General features: G+C 44.9%; 1 protein-coding gene across 1 annotated transcript in view; it reads right to left on the reverse strand.

Annotated features, from left to right (window-relative positions):
- Positions 1-8,412, reverse strand: part of SPMAP2 (sperm microtubule associated protein 2) — a 29,517-nt gene extending 21,105 nt beyond the window's left edge. Inside the window, exons 1-4 of the mRNA XM_064283087.1 lie at positions 7,978-8,412; positions 7,003-7,107; positions 6,645-6,713; positions 6,150-6,211 (exon numbers count right to left, since the gene is read on the reverse strand). Of these exons, the coding sequence (XP_064139157.1) occupies positions 6,150-6,211; positions 6,645-6,713; positions 7,003-7,107; positions 7,978-8,387 (646 nt within the window). The 5' untranslated portion in view covers positions 8,388-8,412. The remainder of the gene's footprint in view (positions 1-6,149; positions 6,212-6,644; positions 6,714-7,002; positions 7,108-7,977) is intronic.
- Between the last annotated feature and the right edge of the window lie 5,574 nt (positions 8,413-13,986).

Raw genomic sequence — 13,986 nt, forward strand, 5'->3', positions numbered from 1 at the left:
GAATCATGTGGGACTCTATCAAGAGAAATAACCCACGAGTGATTGAAGTACCAGAACAGGGAGGGATAACAGAAAATAAAGAGAGAACTCTTGAAGATTTGTTGGCAGAAAACTTCCCTGATATTGTGAAAGATGAGAAGATATCAATCCAAGAGGCTCATCGAACTCCACATAAGGTAGATTTTAAAAGAAAGTCACCAAGACATATTATAATCAAACTTACCAAAGTCAAAGATAAAGAGGGAATTTTAAGAGCAGCTAGGGATAAATGAAAAGTCACCTACAAAGAACAGTGAACAAGAAAAAGCTCGGACTACTCCGCAGAAACCATGCAGGCAAGAAGGCAATGGGATCACTTATATAAAGCATTGAAGGAAAAAAAACTGCCAGCCAAGAATCATATATCCAGCAAAACTGTCTCTCAAATATGAAAGTGAAATTAGGACTTTTCCAGATAAACAGAAGTTTAGGGATTTCATAAAAACCAAAACAAAACTACAAGAAATACTAAAGGGAGTTCTTTGGTTAGAATATCAATAGTATCAGGCATCAACCCAAGACTAGAACACTGGACAGAGCAATCAGATATTAACCCAGACAGGGAAATCACAGAAATAAATCAAGATAAAAAAAATGCTCAAAACAGGAAAACAGCAATGTCTTTGTATAAAAGAAGACAACATTAAAATAATAAAGAGGGACTAAGAAATATAGTCATAGATCTTTCATATGGAGAGGAAGGCAAGGTGATATAAAGAAATAAAAGTTAGGTTTAAACTTAGAAAAATAGGGGTAAATATGAAGGTAACCACAAAGGAGACTAACTATCCTGCTAATCAAAATAAAATACAAGAAAAAAACAGAGACTCAGCAGAAACAAAATCAACAACAACAAATAAGAGGAAAAGACAATATATAAAGATAAACTACCCAGCACAAAAAATTAAGTGAGAAAAAGAAACTGTCAACAACACACAAAAAGACAGCAAAATGATAGCACTAAATTCATACCTATCCATAATTACGCTGAATGTAAATAGACTAAATGCACCAATAAAGAGACAGATAGTCGCAGAATGGATTAAAAAAACACGATCCGTCTATTTGCTGCCTACAAGAAACACACTTTAGACTTAGAGACACAAACAAACTAAAACTCAGAGGATGGAAAAAAAATATATCAAGCAAACAACAATTAAAAAAGAGCAGGAGTGGCAATATTAATTTCTGACAAAAGAGACTTCTAAGTTAAATCTACCACAAAGGATAAGGAAGGACACTATATAATAATTAAAGGAACAATATACCAGGAGGATATAACCATATTAAATATTTATGCACCCAATGACAGGGCTGCAAGATACATAAAACAAAGTCTAACACCATTGAAAAGTGAGATAGACAGCTCCACAATTATTGTAGGAGACTTCAACACACCCTTTTCAGTGAAGGACAGGGCATCCAAAAAGAAGCTCAATAAAGACACAGAAGATCTAAATGCCACAATCAATGCACTTGACCTTATAGACATATACAGAACACTCCACTCAACAGCAGTCAAGTATACTTTCTTTTCTAGTGCACATGGAACATTCTCTAGAATAGACCACATATTAGGTCATAAAGCAAGCCTTAGCAGAATCCAAAACATTGAAATATTACAAAGCACCTTCTCTGACCATAAGGCCATAAAAGTGGAAATCAATAACAGGAAAAGCAGGGAAAAGAAATCAAACACTTGGAAACTGAACAATACCCTGCTCAAAAAAGACTGGATTCTAGAAGACATTAAAGAGGGAATAAAGAAATTCAGGGAATCCAACGAGAATGAAAACACTTCCTATCAGAACCTTTGGGACACAGCAAAAGCAGTGCTCAGAGGCCAATTTATACCAATAAATGCACTTATCCAAAAAGAAGAAAGGGCCAAAATCAAAGAATTATCCCTATAACGTGAACAAATAGAAAGAGAGCAACAAAAGAAACCTTCAGGCACTAGAAGAAAGGAAATAATAAAAATTAGAGCAGAACTAAATGAAATAGAAAACAGAAAAACAATTGAAAGAGTTAACAAGGCCAATAGCCGATTCTTTGAAAAAATTAACAAAATTGATAAACCATTGGCCAAAGTGACAAAAAAAAAAACAGGAGAGGAAGCAAATAACATGAATAAGAAATGAGGTGGGCGATATTACAACAGACCCAACTGAAATTAAAAGAATCGTATCAGATTACTATGAAAAATTGTACTGTAACAAATTTGAAAACCTAGAAGAAATGAATTCCTAGAAACACACTACCTACCTAAACTAACACAAACAGAGGTAGAACAACTAAATAGGCCCATAACAAAAAAAGAAGTTGGAAAGGTAATCAAAAAACTCCCAAAAAAAAAAAGCCCTGGCCTGGACGGCTTCACTTAAGAGTTCTACCAAACTTTGAGAGAAGAATTAACACCACTACTAATAAAGGTATTTCAGAGCATAGAAAAGGATGGAATACTCCCAAATCCCAAACTCATTCTATGAAGCCACCATATCCCTGATACTAAAACCAGGTGAAGACACCACAAAAAAAGAAAATCACAATAAAAGAATCTGATACGATTCTTTTAATTTCAGTTGGGTCTGTTGTAATATCGCCCACCTCATTTCTTATTCATGTTATTTGCTTCCTCTCCTGTTGTTTTTTTTTTTTTTTTTTTTGTCACTTTGGCCAAAGGTTTATCAATTTTGTTAATTTTTTCATGAACTTAGATGCAAAAATCCTCAGCAAAATTCTAGCCAATAGAATTCAACAACATATCAAAAAAATAATCCCCATGACCAAGTGGGATTCATGCCAGGCATGCAGGGATAGTTCAACATTAGAAAAACAATTAATGTAATCCATCATATAAATAAAACAAAAGACAAGAACCACATGATTTCGCAATTGATGCAGAAAGGCATTTGACCAAGTTCAACACCCATTCATGATAAAAACTCTCAGCAAAATATGAATAGAAGGAAAATTCTTCAACATAATAAAGGGCATTTATACAAAGCCAACAGCCAACATCATCCTAAATGGAGAGAGCCTGAAAGCATTCCCCTTGAGATCGGGAACTAGGCAAAGATGCCCTTTATCACTACTCTTATTCAACATTGTGCTGGAGGTCCTAGCCAGAACAATTTAAAAAAAAAAAAAAAAAAGGATTAGGCTAGATAAAGAAATAAAGGGCATCAAGATTGGTAAGAAAGAAGTAAAAGTATATCTATTTGCAGATGACATGATCTTATACACAAAAAACCCTAAGGAATCCTCAAGAAAACTACTGAATCTAATAGAAGGATTCAACAGAGTATCAGGATACAAGATAAACATACAAAAATCAGTTGGATTCCTCTACATCAACAAAAAGAACATCGAAGAGGAAATCACCAAATCAATACCATTTACAATAGCCCCCAAGAAGATAAAATACTTAGAAATAAATCTTACCAGAGATGTAAAAGACTTATACAGAGAAAACTACAAAATACTACATCAAGAAACCAAAAGAGACCTACATAAACAGAAAAACATACCTTGCTCGTGGATAGGAAGACTTAACATTGTAAAAATGTCTATTCTACCAAAAGCAATCTATAGATACAATGCTATGCCAATCCAAATTCCACTGACATTTTTTAATAAGATGGAGAAACAAATCACCAACTTCATATGGAAGGGAAAGAGGCCCCGGATAAGTAAGGCATTCCTGAAAGAGAAGAACAAAGTGGGAGACTTCACACTACCTGATTTTAGAACCTATTATACCACCACAATAGTCAAAACAGCCTGGTACTGGTACAACAACAGATACATAGACCAATGGAACAGAATTGAGAATCCAGATATAAGTCCAACCACATGTGAGCAGTTGATATTTGACAAAGGCCCAAAGACAGTTAAATGGAGAAAAAACAGTCTCTTTAACAAATGGTGCTGGCATAACAGGATATCCATCTGCAAAAAAATGAAATAAGACCCATACCTCACTCCATGCACAAAAACGAGCTCAAAATGAATCAAAGGCATAAATAAAAAATCTAAAACGATAAAGTTGATGGAAGAAAAAATAGGAACAATGCTAGGAGCCCTGATACATGGCATAAACAGTATACAAAACATTACTAACAATGCAGAAGAGAAACTAGATAACTGGGAGCTCCTAAAAATCAAACACCTATGCTCATCCAAAGACTTCACCAAAAGAGTAAAAGGACTACCTACAGACTGGGAAAAAAATTTTAGCTATGACATTTCCGGTCAGCATCTGATCTCTAAAACCTACATCATACTGCAAAAACTCAGCTACAAAAAGACAAATAACCCAATTAAAAAATGGGCAAAGGACATGAACAGGCACTTCACCAAAGAAGACATTCAGGGAGCTAACAGATACATGAGGAAATGTTCACGATCATTAGCCATTAGAGAAATGCAGATCAAAACTACAATGAGATTCCATCTCACTCCAACAAGGCTGGCATTAACCCAAAAAACACAAAATAGTAAATGTTGGAGAGGCTGTGGAGAGACTGGAACACTTATGGACTGCTGGTGGGAATGTAAAATGGTACAACAAAATCAATTTGGCGCTTCCTTAAAAGACCAGAAAAAAATAGCAATCTCACTCCTTGGAATATATCCTAGAGAAATAACAGCTCTTACATGAACAGATATATGCACACCCATGTTCATTGCAGCACTATTTACAATAGCAAAAAGTTGGAAGCAACCAAGGTACTCATCAACGGATGAATGGATAAATTATTGTATATTCACACAATGGAGTACTACGCATCGATAAAGAACAACAGTGAATCCGTGAAACATTTCACAACATGGAGGAATCTGGAAGGCATTATGCTGAGTGAAATTAGTCAGCTGCAAAAGGACAAATATTGTATAAGACCACTATTATAAGAACTCAAGAAATAGTTTAAACAGAGAATATCCTCTGATGGTTACAAGAGGGGGGAGGGAGGGAGGGAGGGAAAAGGGTGTTCACTAATTAGATAGTAAATGAGAACTATTTTAGGTGAAGGGAAAGACAACACACAATACATGAGAGGTCAGCACAACTGGACTAAACCAAAAACAAAGAAGTTTCCTGAATAAATTGAACACTTCGAAGGCCAGCGTAGCAGGGACGGGGATCTGGGGACCATGGTAGGGGACATCTAAGTGAATTGGCATAATAAAATCTATTAAGAAAACATTCTGCATCCCACTCTGGAGAGTGGCATCTGGGGTCTTAAAAACTAGCAAGCAGCCATCCAAGATGCATCAACTGGTCTCAACCCACCTGGAGCAAAGGAGAATGAAGAACACTAAAGACACAAGGTGATTATGAGCCTAAAAATCAGAAAGAGCCACATAAACCAGAGACTACATCATCCTGAGACCAGAAGAACTAGATGGTGCTCAGCTACAACCGATGACTGCCCTGACAGGGAACACAACAGAGAACCCCTGAGGGAGCAGGAGAACAGTGGGATGCAGACCCCAAATTCTCGTAAAAAGAGCAGACTTAATAGTCTGACTGAGACTAGAATGATCCCAGAGTTCATGGTCCCCAGACCTTCTGTTGGCCCCAAACCAGAACCATTCCCAAAGCCAGCTCTTCAGACAGGGATTGGACTGGACTATGGGATAGAAAATGATACTGGTGAAGAGTGAGCTTCTTGGATCAAGTAGACTGATGAGACTATGTGGGCATCTCCTGTCTGAAGGGGAGATGAGGGGGTAGAGGGGGTCAGAAGGTGGCGGAATGGACACAAAAAGAGAGAGTGGAGGGAAGCAGTGTGCTGCCTCATTAGGGGGAGAGCAATTAGGAGTATATAGCAAGGTGTTTATAGATTTTTGTATGAGAGTCCGACTTGATTTGTAAACTTTCACTTAAAGCACAATAAAAATTTTTAAAAAGCAGTCCACTTGCGGTATTTCTGTTATAGCAGCAATAGACGACTAAGACAGACTCCTAGAGGCAGGAAACGGGCAGGTGCAAAGACCCCCGAGGTCCTGGGCACCTAGGTTGGGCCCACAGTGGGGATAGGCAGTACCCCTTCTAGGACCCCACCCCACAAGGCGATGGTTGACACCAGGTGCACCCTTCTTACCTGGCACTGTGATAGATAAGGTGGTATCCTGGAGAAACCTCTCTGTCCAGTATACAGATGGCCTGGAATACACCAGCACAGCTCAGTGGGAGGGAGGCATGGGGTGCTCTGCTCGGAAACAGAAGCTCAGGGGCTCCCCGCACATACCCACAGAATGGGGGACAGTGACAGGGGAGAAGGGGCAGGAAGGGGAGCAGCTCCAAATGAGGGGCGGGGGCAGGTCAGAGAGGACAGTGGGAAGAGTGTCTCAGCCCCATGGGTTGTATGTTATTGTGAGCAAAGGCCCTGTTTGCGGGGCGGGGGAGGGGGGGTGGAGGTGTAACTAAGAACAGGGACGAATCATGAAAGTCGGCCCCCTTGGGGTGAGGAATGGCCCTGAGGAGAGTGAGCCTCCATCCTTGCCCTGGGGAAGAGAAGGGGGTGGCTCTAGCAGAGTGACCCCGGGAACCTGGCACGTTCCCCCACGGGATGGGGGTGGGGAGGGACAGCACTTACCAATAGAGGGAGAAGTGCAAGGTCATGTTGCAAGGGGAAATCCAGGCATAGCCCTGGCAGCAGCCCACCCTGCGATGAGAAGGTCCAGCCCCCACTGCCCTCTGCTCTGGGGCTCGCCTTGGGCCCACACTCCCAAATCTCCTGGACACCCACCAGGGGCACCTGCCCCCCAACGAGCCCCGCCTCCAGTATCTTAACTGCTTACCCTCCCTCAGCACCATTCCTAACTGCCTGGTCCCCACCTACCCTAACTCTGTCATGGGTGGGAACCTGGGGAGGGCCTGGGAAGATGCAGAGGGGACCCCGGGGGGCACTTCCCCAGCTCGCTCCCCCAGGCCTCTAACTGGCATGCCCTCACCTGTCTTTCAAGACTTGCCAGTTGGTCTTGGGTCTTGCCAAATCGAAGACCCTCCTCTTCTTCCTCCCTCTGGGCACTGGCCACTCGTGGCTGATGGACAGCCGGCTTTGGGAGAATCAGAGCAGGCTTGGAGCAGGATTTTCTCCCCAACATGTTGGGGAGCCCAGAGCCACTTTTAGGTCTTGCTCAAGCATCTTGAATCTGCTCTTACCCCACCCAAGTGAGTCTTCTCCCTCAAAGGCACCTCTTTGGGGCAGCATTCTGGGGTCAAGAGGACTTGGGTATGTGGGCTTGGTCTTGTCACCTGACTGCCCAAGCCTCAGCTCCCTCCCCTCTGAGGTGGATGTGAGAATGGGTCCCATCTTCCAGGAGTGTGGTTGTGATTGAATAAGGTAATGTTCACTATCTCGCAAACATTTATCAAGCACCTACTGTATACCAGGCCCCGAAGGTGGAACTGAATCAGGACCCCTCGCTCTAACCTCTCCCCTCTGGCATCTGAATGCTGTCTGCAGACTCTACCATTGGCCACCTAGTGAACAGGGGGCTGTGTTCTCCGACTTTTGCCTCAAAGGCTAGTGGAGGTGCTGTCACCTGGGCCTATGGCCTTCATTCCCAGAACCACATTCAGAGGCCCCAGGAGGCAGCTCAGCCTCCTTCTGGTATCCAGGAGATGCGGTCTGGTTGTCATGGGTGTGGAGCTGGTGCTCCTTCTCCGTGTCCCCCCACTGCCCTGTGCCCCCCCACTGCTACATCCCGCTGCACCCTGCTGCCCCACTCCCCCCCCCACTGCTCCATCCCTCCCCCACTGCCCAGCCCTCCCTTCCCCATCTCCCCTCCCCCGTCCCCCCCCCCCGTTGCCCCTACTCCCACGGCTTCCCTGTTCCCCGCCCCCGCTGCCCCGGTACCCCCGGTGCCCCATACTCCCCGTCCCCCGCTGCCCTGTACTCCCCCGTTGCCCCCTCCCCCGCCTACCTCACTTCAGGAACGTCCTCGTCCTCCTCCACGTCTTTCTGCAGGACCCTCTCCAGATTGGAAAGTGCCTCCTCCGCCTCCTGGCCCTGGAGGACTTCCTCTCCGGCCACCTCCTCTAGGGGAATGTCCTCCTCGTTGTCCCCCAGTCCCAGCGCAGCATCGTCGGGGTCCTGGTACTTGGGGTCCAGGGCCCCCTGGCTCTCGTTGGCGGAGTCCTGGAAGCCCAGGACATCACGGTCCTGTTTCATTTCTGCCTCACTCGCAGCCTCAGCGACATGGTTGTTGCTGGTCAAACTCGGCCTGTGGTCCCCCATGGGACCTCCTGGCCTTGCGCCTTCCTCCCTCAAAACCCAAGTGGCTCTGCCGTCGTCATGGCAACAGGAGAATGTCCCAGCACATTCTTGGGGCATTCTGACCTGTGCACTGCCATCCGCACAGGACTGAAACTCCTCTGTGGCCTGGAGCTCAGACCTCCACCTCGGCCTCGCTCTCCCCTCCAGCCTCACTGGCCTCAGGGAGGCAGCCACTCCCTCATCTGTCTCCCTGCATCCCAGCTTCTTGCTTGATTTCTCCATGGCATTTGGCATTGCCTAAACAATGTCACAGGTTTTTCTTCCTCAGTGTCTGTCTCTGTCTTCCAGAAAGTTGTCTCCTGAGACCAGCGGCTGAGGTGAGCTACTCACTGCCGCTTCCCTACGGGCTGCAACAGAAAACGCTCCGCTCAACCCAAATGGATTCAGATTTGAATGTCAAAATAAAACTCTAAAACTTACAGAAAAAATTAAGGTGGAGTGGTACAAACATGTGGCACTCAGATGAGAACCTAAAGGTTGGTGGTTCGAAACCACTCCGTGGCACTGCGGAAGAAAGGCCTGGAGCAGTTCCACTCTGTAACACATGGGGTCGCCATGGGTCAGAATCAACTCAACAGCACCTTTTTTTTTTTTTTAAATCTTTCTGCCCTCGGGGCAGGGAAGGATTTTTTTTTTTAAGAGACACAAAAAATGCCGACCATGAATTATTGCTAAATTCATCCATATTAAATTTAAACACTTCTGATAATCAAAAGATACCTTAACAAAATGAAAAGACAAATCACAAATCTGAAGACAGTATTTGTCACACACATAGCCGATAAGTACCCGTAACACACAAATAATTCGTACATATCAGTAAGAAAAATGATGAACCAAGTAAAAATTAGGCACAAGACATGAAGAGACATTTCTCAGAGGTGAAAGCCGTATGGGAAACATTATATTATAGTTAGGCGTGGAATTGCATATTCCTTTTTTAACATATTTATTGTCTTTTTACCCTATTAGAGTCGAAGCTCCACGCCGGCTCGCGCAGTAACCGGCCGCTGAGCGAGGGAAGGAGGCAGCAGTACCTAGAGCGACCACAAGATGTCGCCCCACTCAAGCGCGCGGTGACTTCTCCAGGCGTTAACGTCAGACCGAGGCCTTGTCCGCACATCCCGCTGCGTCTTCCCAAGTCTGTCCTTTGGTGGGTTTTGTTACCGTCACTCCCACTACACTGAGAGGAAAATAGGTTCAGAGAAGCGAGGTCACTGGCCCAAGATTGCAAAGGTCGGATCTCTCCAGAACCCAAAGCCTGCACTGCGGAATCCAGCGCTGAGGAAAGAGGAAGACCTTGGTGGAGGCTAAGGAGCCAGTGCAGCGGGAAATGTCCAGGGACTGCGGGCAGAACAGCGTCTTCCTGGGTCTAAATTCACCTCCCTGGATCAGCCAAAGCTGTGCCTTCCCTCACTCAGCAACGGTCTGTGGCTCCCACCTTCTACAAGAGCTCCCACAGGAGGGACAGACTGGTGGCTTCAAGGTGCCTGTAAGTGGAATGCAAGGCCAGGTTAAAAACTATCAAGCGTGGTGAGAAATCACTCCCTTTCCCTTTAACCACTGTCCCTCTGGCCAGAAACAAGGCTTCTGATATCAAAATCCTCCGTTTTGTTTTTGAAAGCACAGCCCCGTTCCTGAGGATAAGTGAGGAGACAAAACAGGATGAGCAAAGCTTCCTGCTTCCCACCCTGAGACTAAATAAATTCTCCCAAAGGGGGCGTAGCTAAAGGAGGGGGAGTCAAAGAGTAAACTGGGGGGGTGTCAACATTGGGGGGCCAGAAGAAGGCTGGCCAGGGACCACACCCACTCAGCCACCTGCCCCAGGGTCTGGGGACAGTGGAGAGCCCAGTGAGGCCGGGCGACCTGAGAGCAGAAAAGACAGCTCCTCCCCCTCAGACAGAGCCTGGGGGAGGTGGCATGGGGGCATCCATCTGCTTTGCGCTTTATTAATATTTACCAGGGTCTCTCTCCCTCAGCACTGCTGACATGGGGGCTGGATCCTTCTCTAGGTTGGGACCGTCCTGTCCACTGCAGGGTGTTGAGCAGCATCCCTGGCCTTCACCCACTTGACACCAGTAGCACCCCCTCAGTCATGACAACCACAAATATCCCCAGACATTGCCCAGTGTCCCCTGGGGGCAGCATCACCCCAGGGAGAAGCTCTGATAGGTAGGGAGGCCTGGTTTGGTGTGCCAACCAGCAGGGCCCTGGGATTAAATACGTGCTGCCTGCTTTCATTAAAGTAGCAAAAATCTCACACTTGTACTTGAAGCTTTGACCCTTTGACCCTGAAAAGGAAGCTGCTGTTGGGTTTGGTTTCTCTGGTCCCAGTTAGGGGTCCATTTTCTCCCATAGCAGCAAGGCCCAGAAGGAAGTATCACCTGGAGTCTGGGCAGAGCTCAGAGCTGCGCCCACAAATGTCTGCCCACACAACTGGGCACCAGGGAGAAGACTAGGTCCTAGTGCCTGAAAGGATGCCGGGGTTGGCAGGGAGCGTGCCGGGCCTCTGCGTTCTGGGGTGTTTGGAATGTAGATGCCGTGGCTGGGGCCAAGATTGGGGTAGCCAGTCGCCATGGCGTCGACGCCAACTCGTGGCAAGCCCCTGTGTATCAGAGTAGAACCGTGCTCCGTGGGCCTTTCAGTGGCTGATTTTTTGGAAGTAGATCAGCAGGCTTTCTTCTGAGGACCCTGTGGGTGAACTCAACCTCCGACCTTTCGGTTAGCAGGCAAGCACGTTAATCATTTACGCCACCCAGGGACTATGATTGGGTTCGAGGCCTGTTAAAATAGAAGCTCCTTTTTCTTCGTGGGTGCAGTCCTGACTAGAATAGCAGCGCTCCACATTCCCCTGCGATGCCTGCCCAGCCCACAGTACACGGGGGAGGAGGGGCATGTCCTTCCCCTTGGTATTTTTTAACTTTTTGGTGTCATATCCCCCACGCGTCTGTCGGTTTGTCATACTATGGGGGCTTGCGTGTTGCTGTGATGCTGGAAGCTTTGCAAGCAGTATTCAAATACCAGCAGGATCACTGTTATGGATTGAATTATGTCCCCCCAAAATATGCCTATCAATTTGGCTAGGCCATAATTCTCAGAATTATGTGATTGTCCACCATTTTGTCACCTGATGTGAAAAGCCTATCTCTGTGATGTTAATGAGGTGGGATTAGTGGCAGTTATGTTAAGGAGGCAGGACTCAAGTCTACAAGACTGGATTGTGTCTTAAGCCAATCTCTTTTGAGATATAAAAGAGAGAAGCAAGCAGAGAAACAGGAGGACCTCACACCACCAAGAAAAAGGAGCTGGGAGCAGAGCGTGTCCTTTGGACCTGGGCTTCCTGCATGGAAAAGCTCCTAAACCAAGGGAAGATTGATGACAAGAACCTTCCTCTAGAGCCTAGAGAGAGAGAAAGCCATCCCCTGGAGCCGGCACCCTGAATTCAGACGTCTAGCCTACTAAACTATGAGAGAATTAATTTTTCTTTGTCAAAGCCATTCACTCATATTTCTGTTATAGCAGCACTAGATGACTAAGACAGTCTCCCATGGCAGACAGGTTTCAGCTGAGCTTCCAGACTAAGACAGACTAGGAAGAAGGACCTGATGGTCTATTTATGAAAAAATTAGCCAGTGAAAACTTTATGAATAGCAGTGGAACACTGTCTGATATAGTGCTGGAAGATGAGCCCCTCAGGTTGGAAAACAAAAGATGACTGGGGAAGAGCTGCCTCCTCAAAGTAGAGTCGACCTTAATGACGTGGATGGAGTAAAGCTTTTGGGACCTTCATTCGCTGATATGACAAGACTCAAAATGAGAAGAAACAGCTGCAAACATCCATTAATAATCGGAACCTGGAATGTACGAAGTATGAATCTAGGAAAATTGGAAATCGTCAAAAATTAAATGGAACCCATAAACATCGATATCCTAGGCATTAGTGAGCTGAAATGGACTGGTATTGGGCATTTTGAATTGGACAATCATATAGTCTACTTTGCTGGGAATGACAACTCAAAGAGGTATAGCATCATACTCATCATCAAAAAGAACATTTCAAGATGTATCCTGAAGTACAACACTGTCAGTGATAGGATAATATTCATACACCTACAAAGAAGACCAGTTAATACAACTGTAATTCAACTTTACACACTGACCACTAAGGCCAAAGATGAAGAAATTGAAGATTTTTGCCAACTTCTGCAGTCTTAAATTGATTGAACATGCAATCAGGATGCATTGATAATTACTGGTGATTGGAATGTGAAAGTTGGAAACAAAAAATATGGATCAGTAATTGGAAAATATGGCCTTGGTGACAGAAACCATGCCAGAGATCAAATGATAGAATTTTGCAAGACCAATGACTTCTTCATTGCAAATACCTTCTTTCACCAACATAAATGGCAACTATACACGTGGACTTCACCAGATGGAATACACAGGAATCAAACCGACTACATCTGTGGAAAGAGATGATGGAACAGCTCAATATTATCAGTCAGAACAAGGCCAGGGGCTGACTGTGGAACAGACCATCAGTTGCTCATATGCAAATTCAAGCTGAAGCTGAAGAAAATTAAAACAAATCCACAAGAGCAAAAATATGACCTTGAGTATATCCCGCCTGAATTTAGAGACCATCTCAACAATAGATTTGACATATTGAACACTAATGACTGAAGACCAGGTGAGTTGTGGAATGATACTGGGGCCATCGTACATGAAGAAAGCAAGAGGTCATTAAAAAGACGGGAAAGAAAGAAAAGACCAAAATGGATGTCAAAAGAGACTCTGAAACTTGCTCTTGAACGTCAGGTAGCTAAAGGAAAAAATGATGAAGTAAAAGAGCTGCAGAAGATTTCAAAGTGTGGCTCTAGAAAACAAAGTGTTATGATGTCATGTGCAAAGACCTGGAGATAGAAAACCAAAAGGGAAGAACATGTTCAACATTTCTCAAGCTGAAAGGCCTGAAGGAAAAGCTCAGACCTCAAGTTGCGGTAGTGAAGGGTTCTCTGGGGAAGATACTGAAAGACACGGGAAACATCCAAAGAAGATGGAAAGAATACACAGAGTCATTGTACCAGAAAGAATTGGTCGACATTCAGTCATTTCAGGAGGCAGCACATGATCAAGAATCAACGGTGCTGAATGAAGAAATCCAAGCTGCGCTGAAGACATTGGCAAAAAGAAAGGCTCCAGGAATTGACTGAACACCAACTGAGATGTTTCAACAAATGGATGCAGCGCCGGAAGTACTCACTCATCTATGCCAAGAAATTTAGAAGACGGCAACCTGGCCAATTGAATGAAAGAGATCCATATTTATGCTTATTCCAAAGAAAGGTGATCCAACCTCTGATGGTGAAAATCGTGTCTATTTGGCTGGACCGTTATTCTCAGTGTTTTGGTGGTTGTGTGATGTTGTGGTCACTTCCCTGTTGAGATCTGATATGAGATCACCCCCATGATGGGATCTGTCGTGAGTCGCCAGTCGGTTGAAGGGAAGTTTCCTGGGGCATGTGGCCTGCACCGAGTGTGGGCTGGTACTCTGGCAGGCCTCGGGGGCTTTTGCCCACTCTGGACCCTTCATCTGGCTCCTGATCATCTGACCTCTGGTTCCTGAAACTTGAGCTAGCAGCTTACCTTCAGT

The sequence above is a fragment of the Loxodonta africana genome, chromosome 3 (genome assembly GCF_030014295.1).
Source record: "Loxodonta africana isolate mLoxAfr1 chromosome 3, mLoxAfr1.hap2, whole genome shotgun sequence".
Lineage (NCBI taxonomy): Eukaryota > Metazoa > Chordata > Mammalia > Proboscidea > Elephantidae > Loxodonta > Loxodonta africana.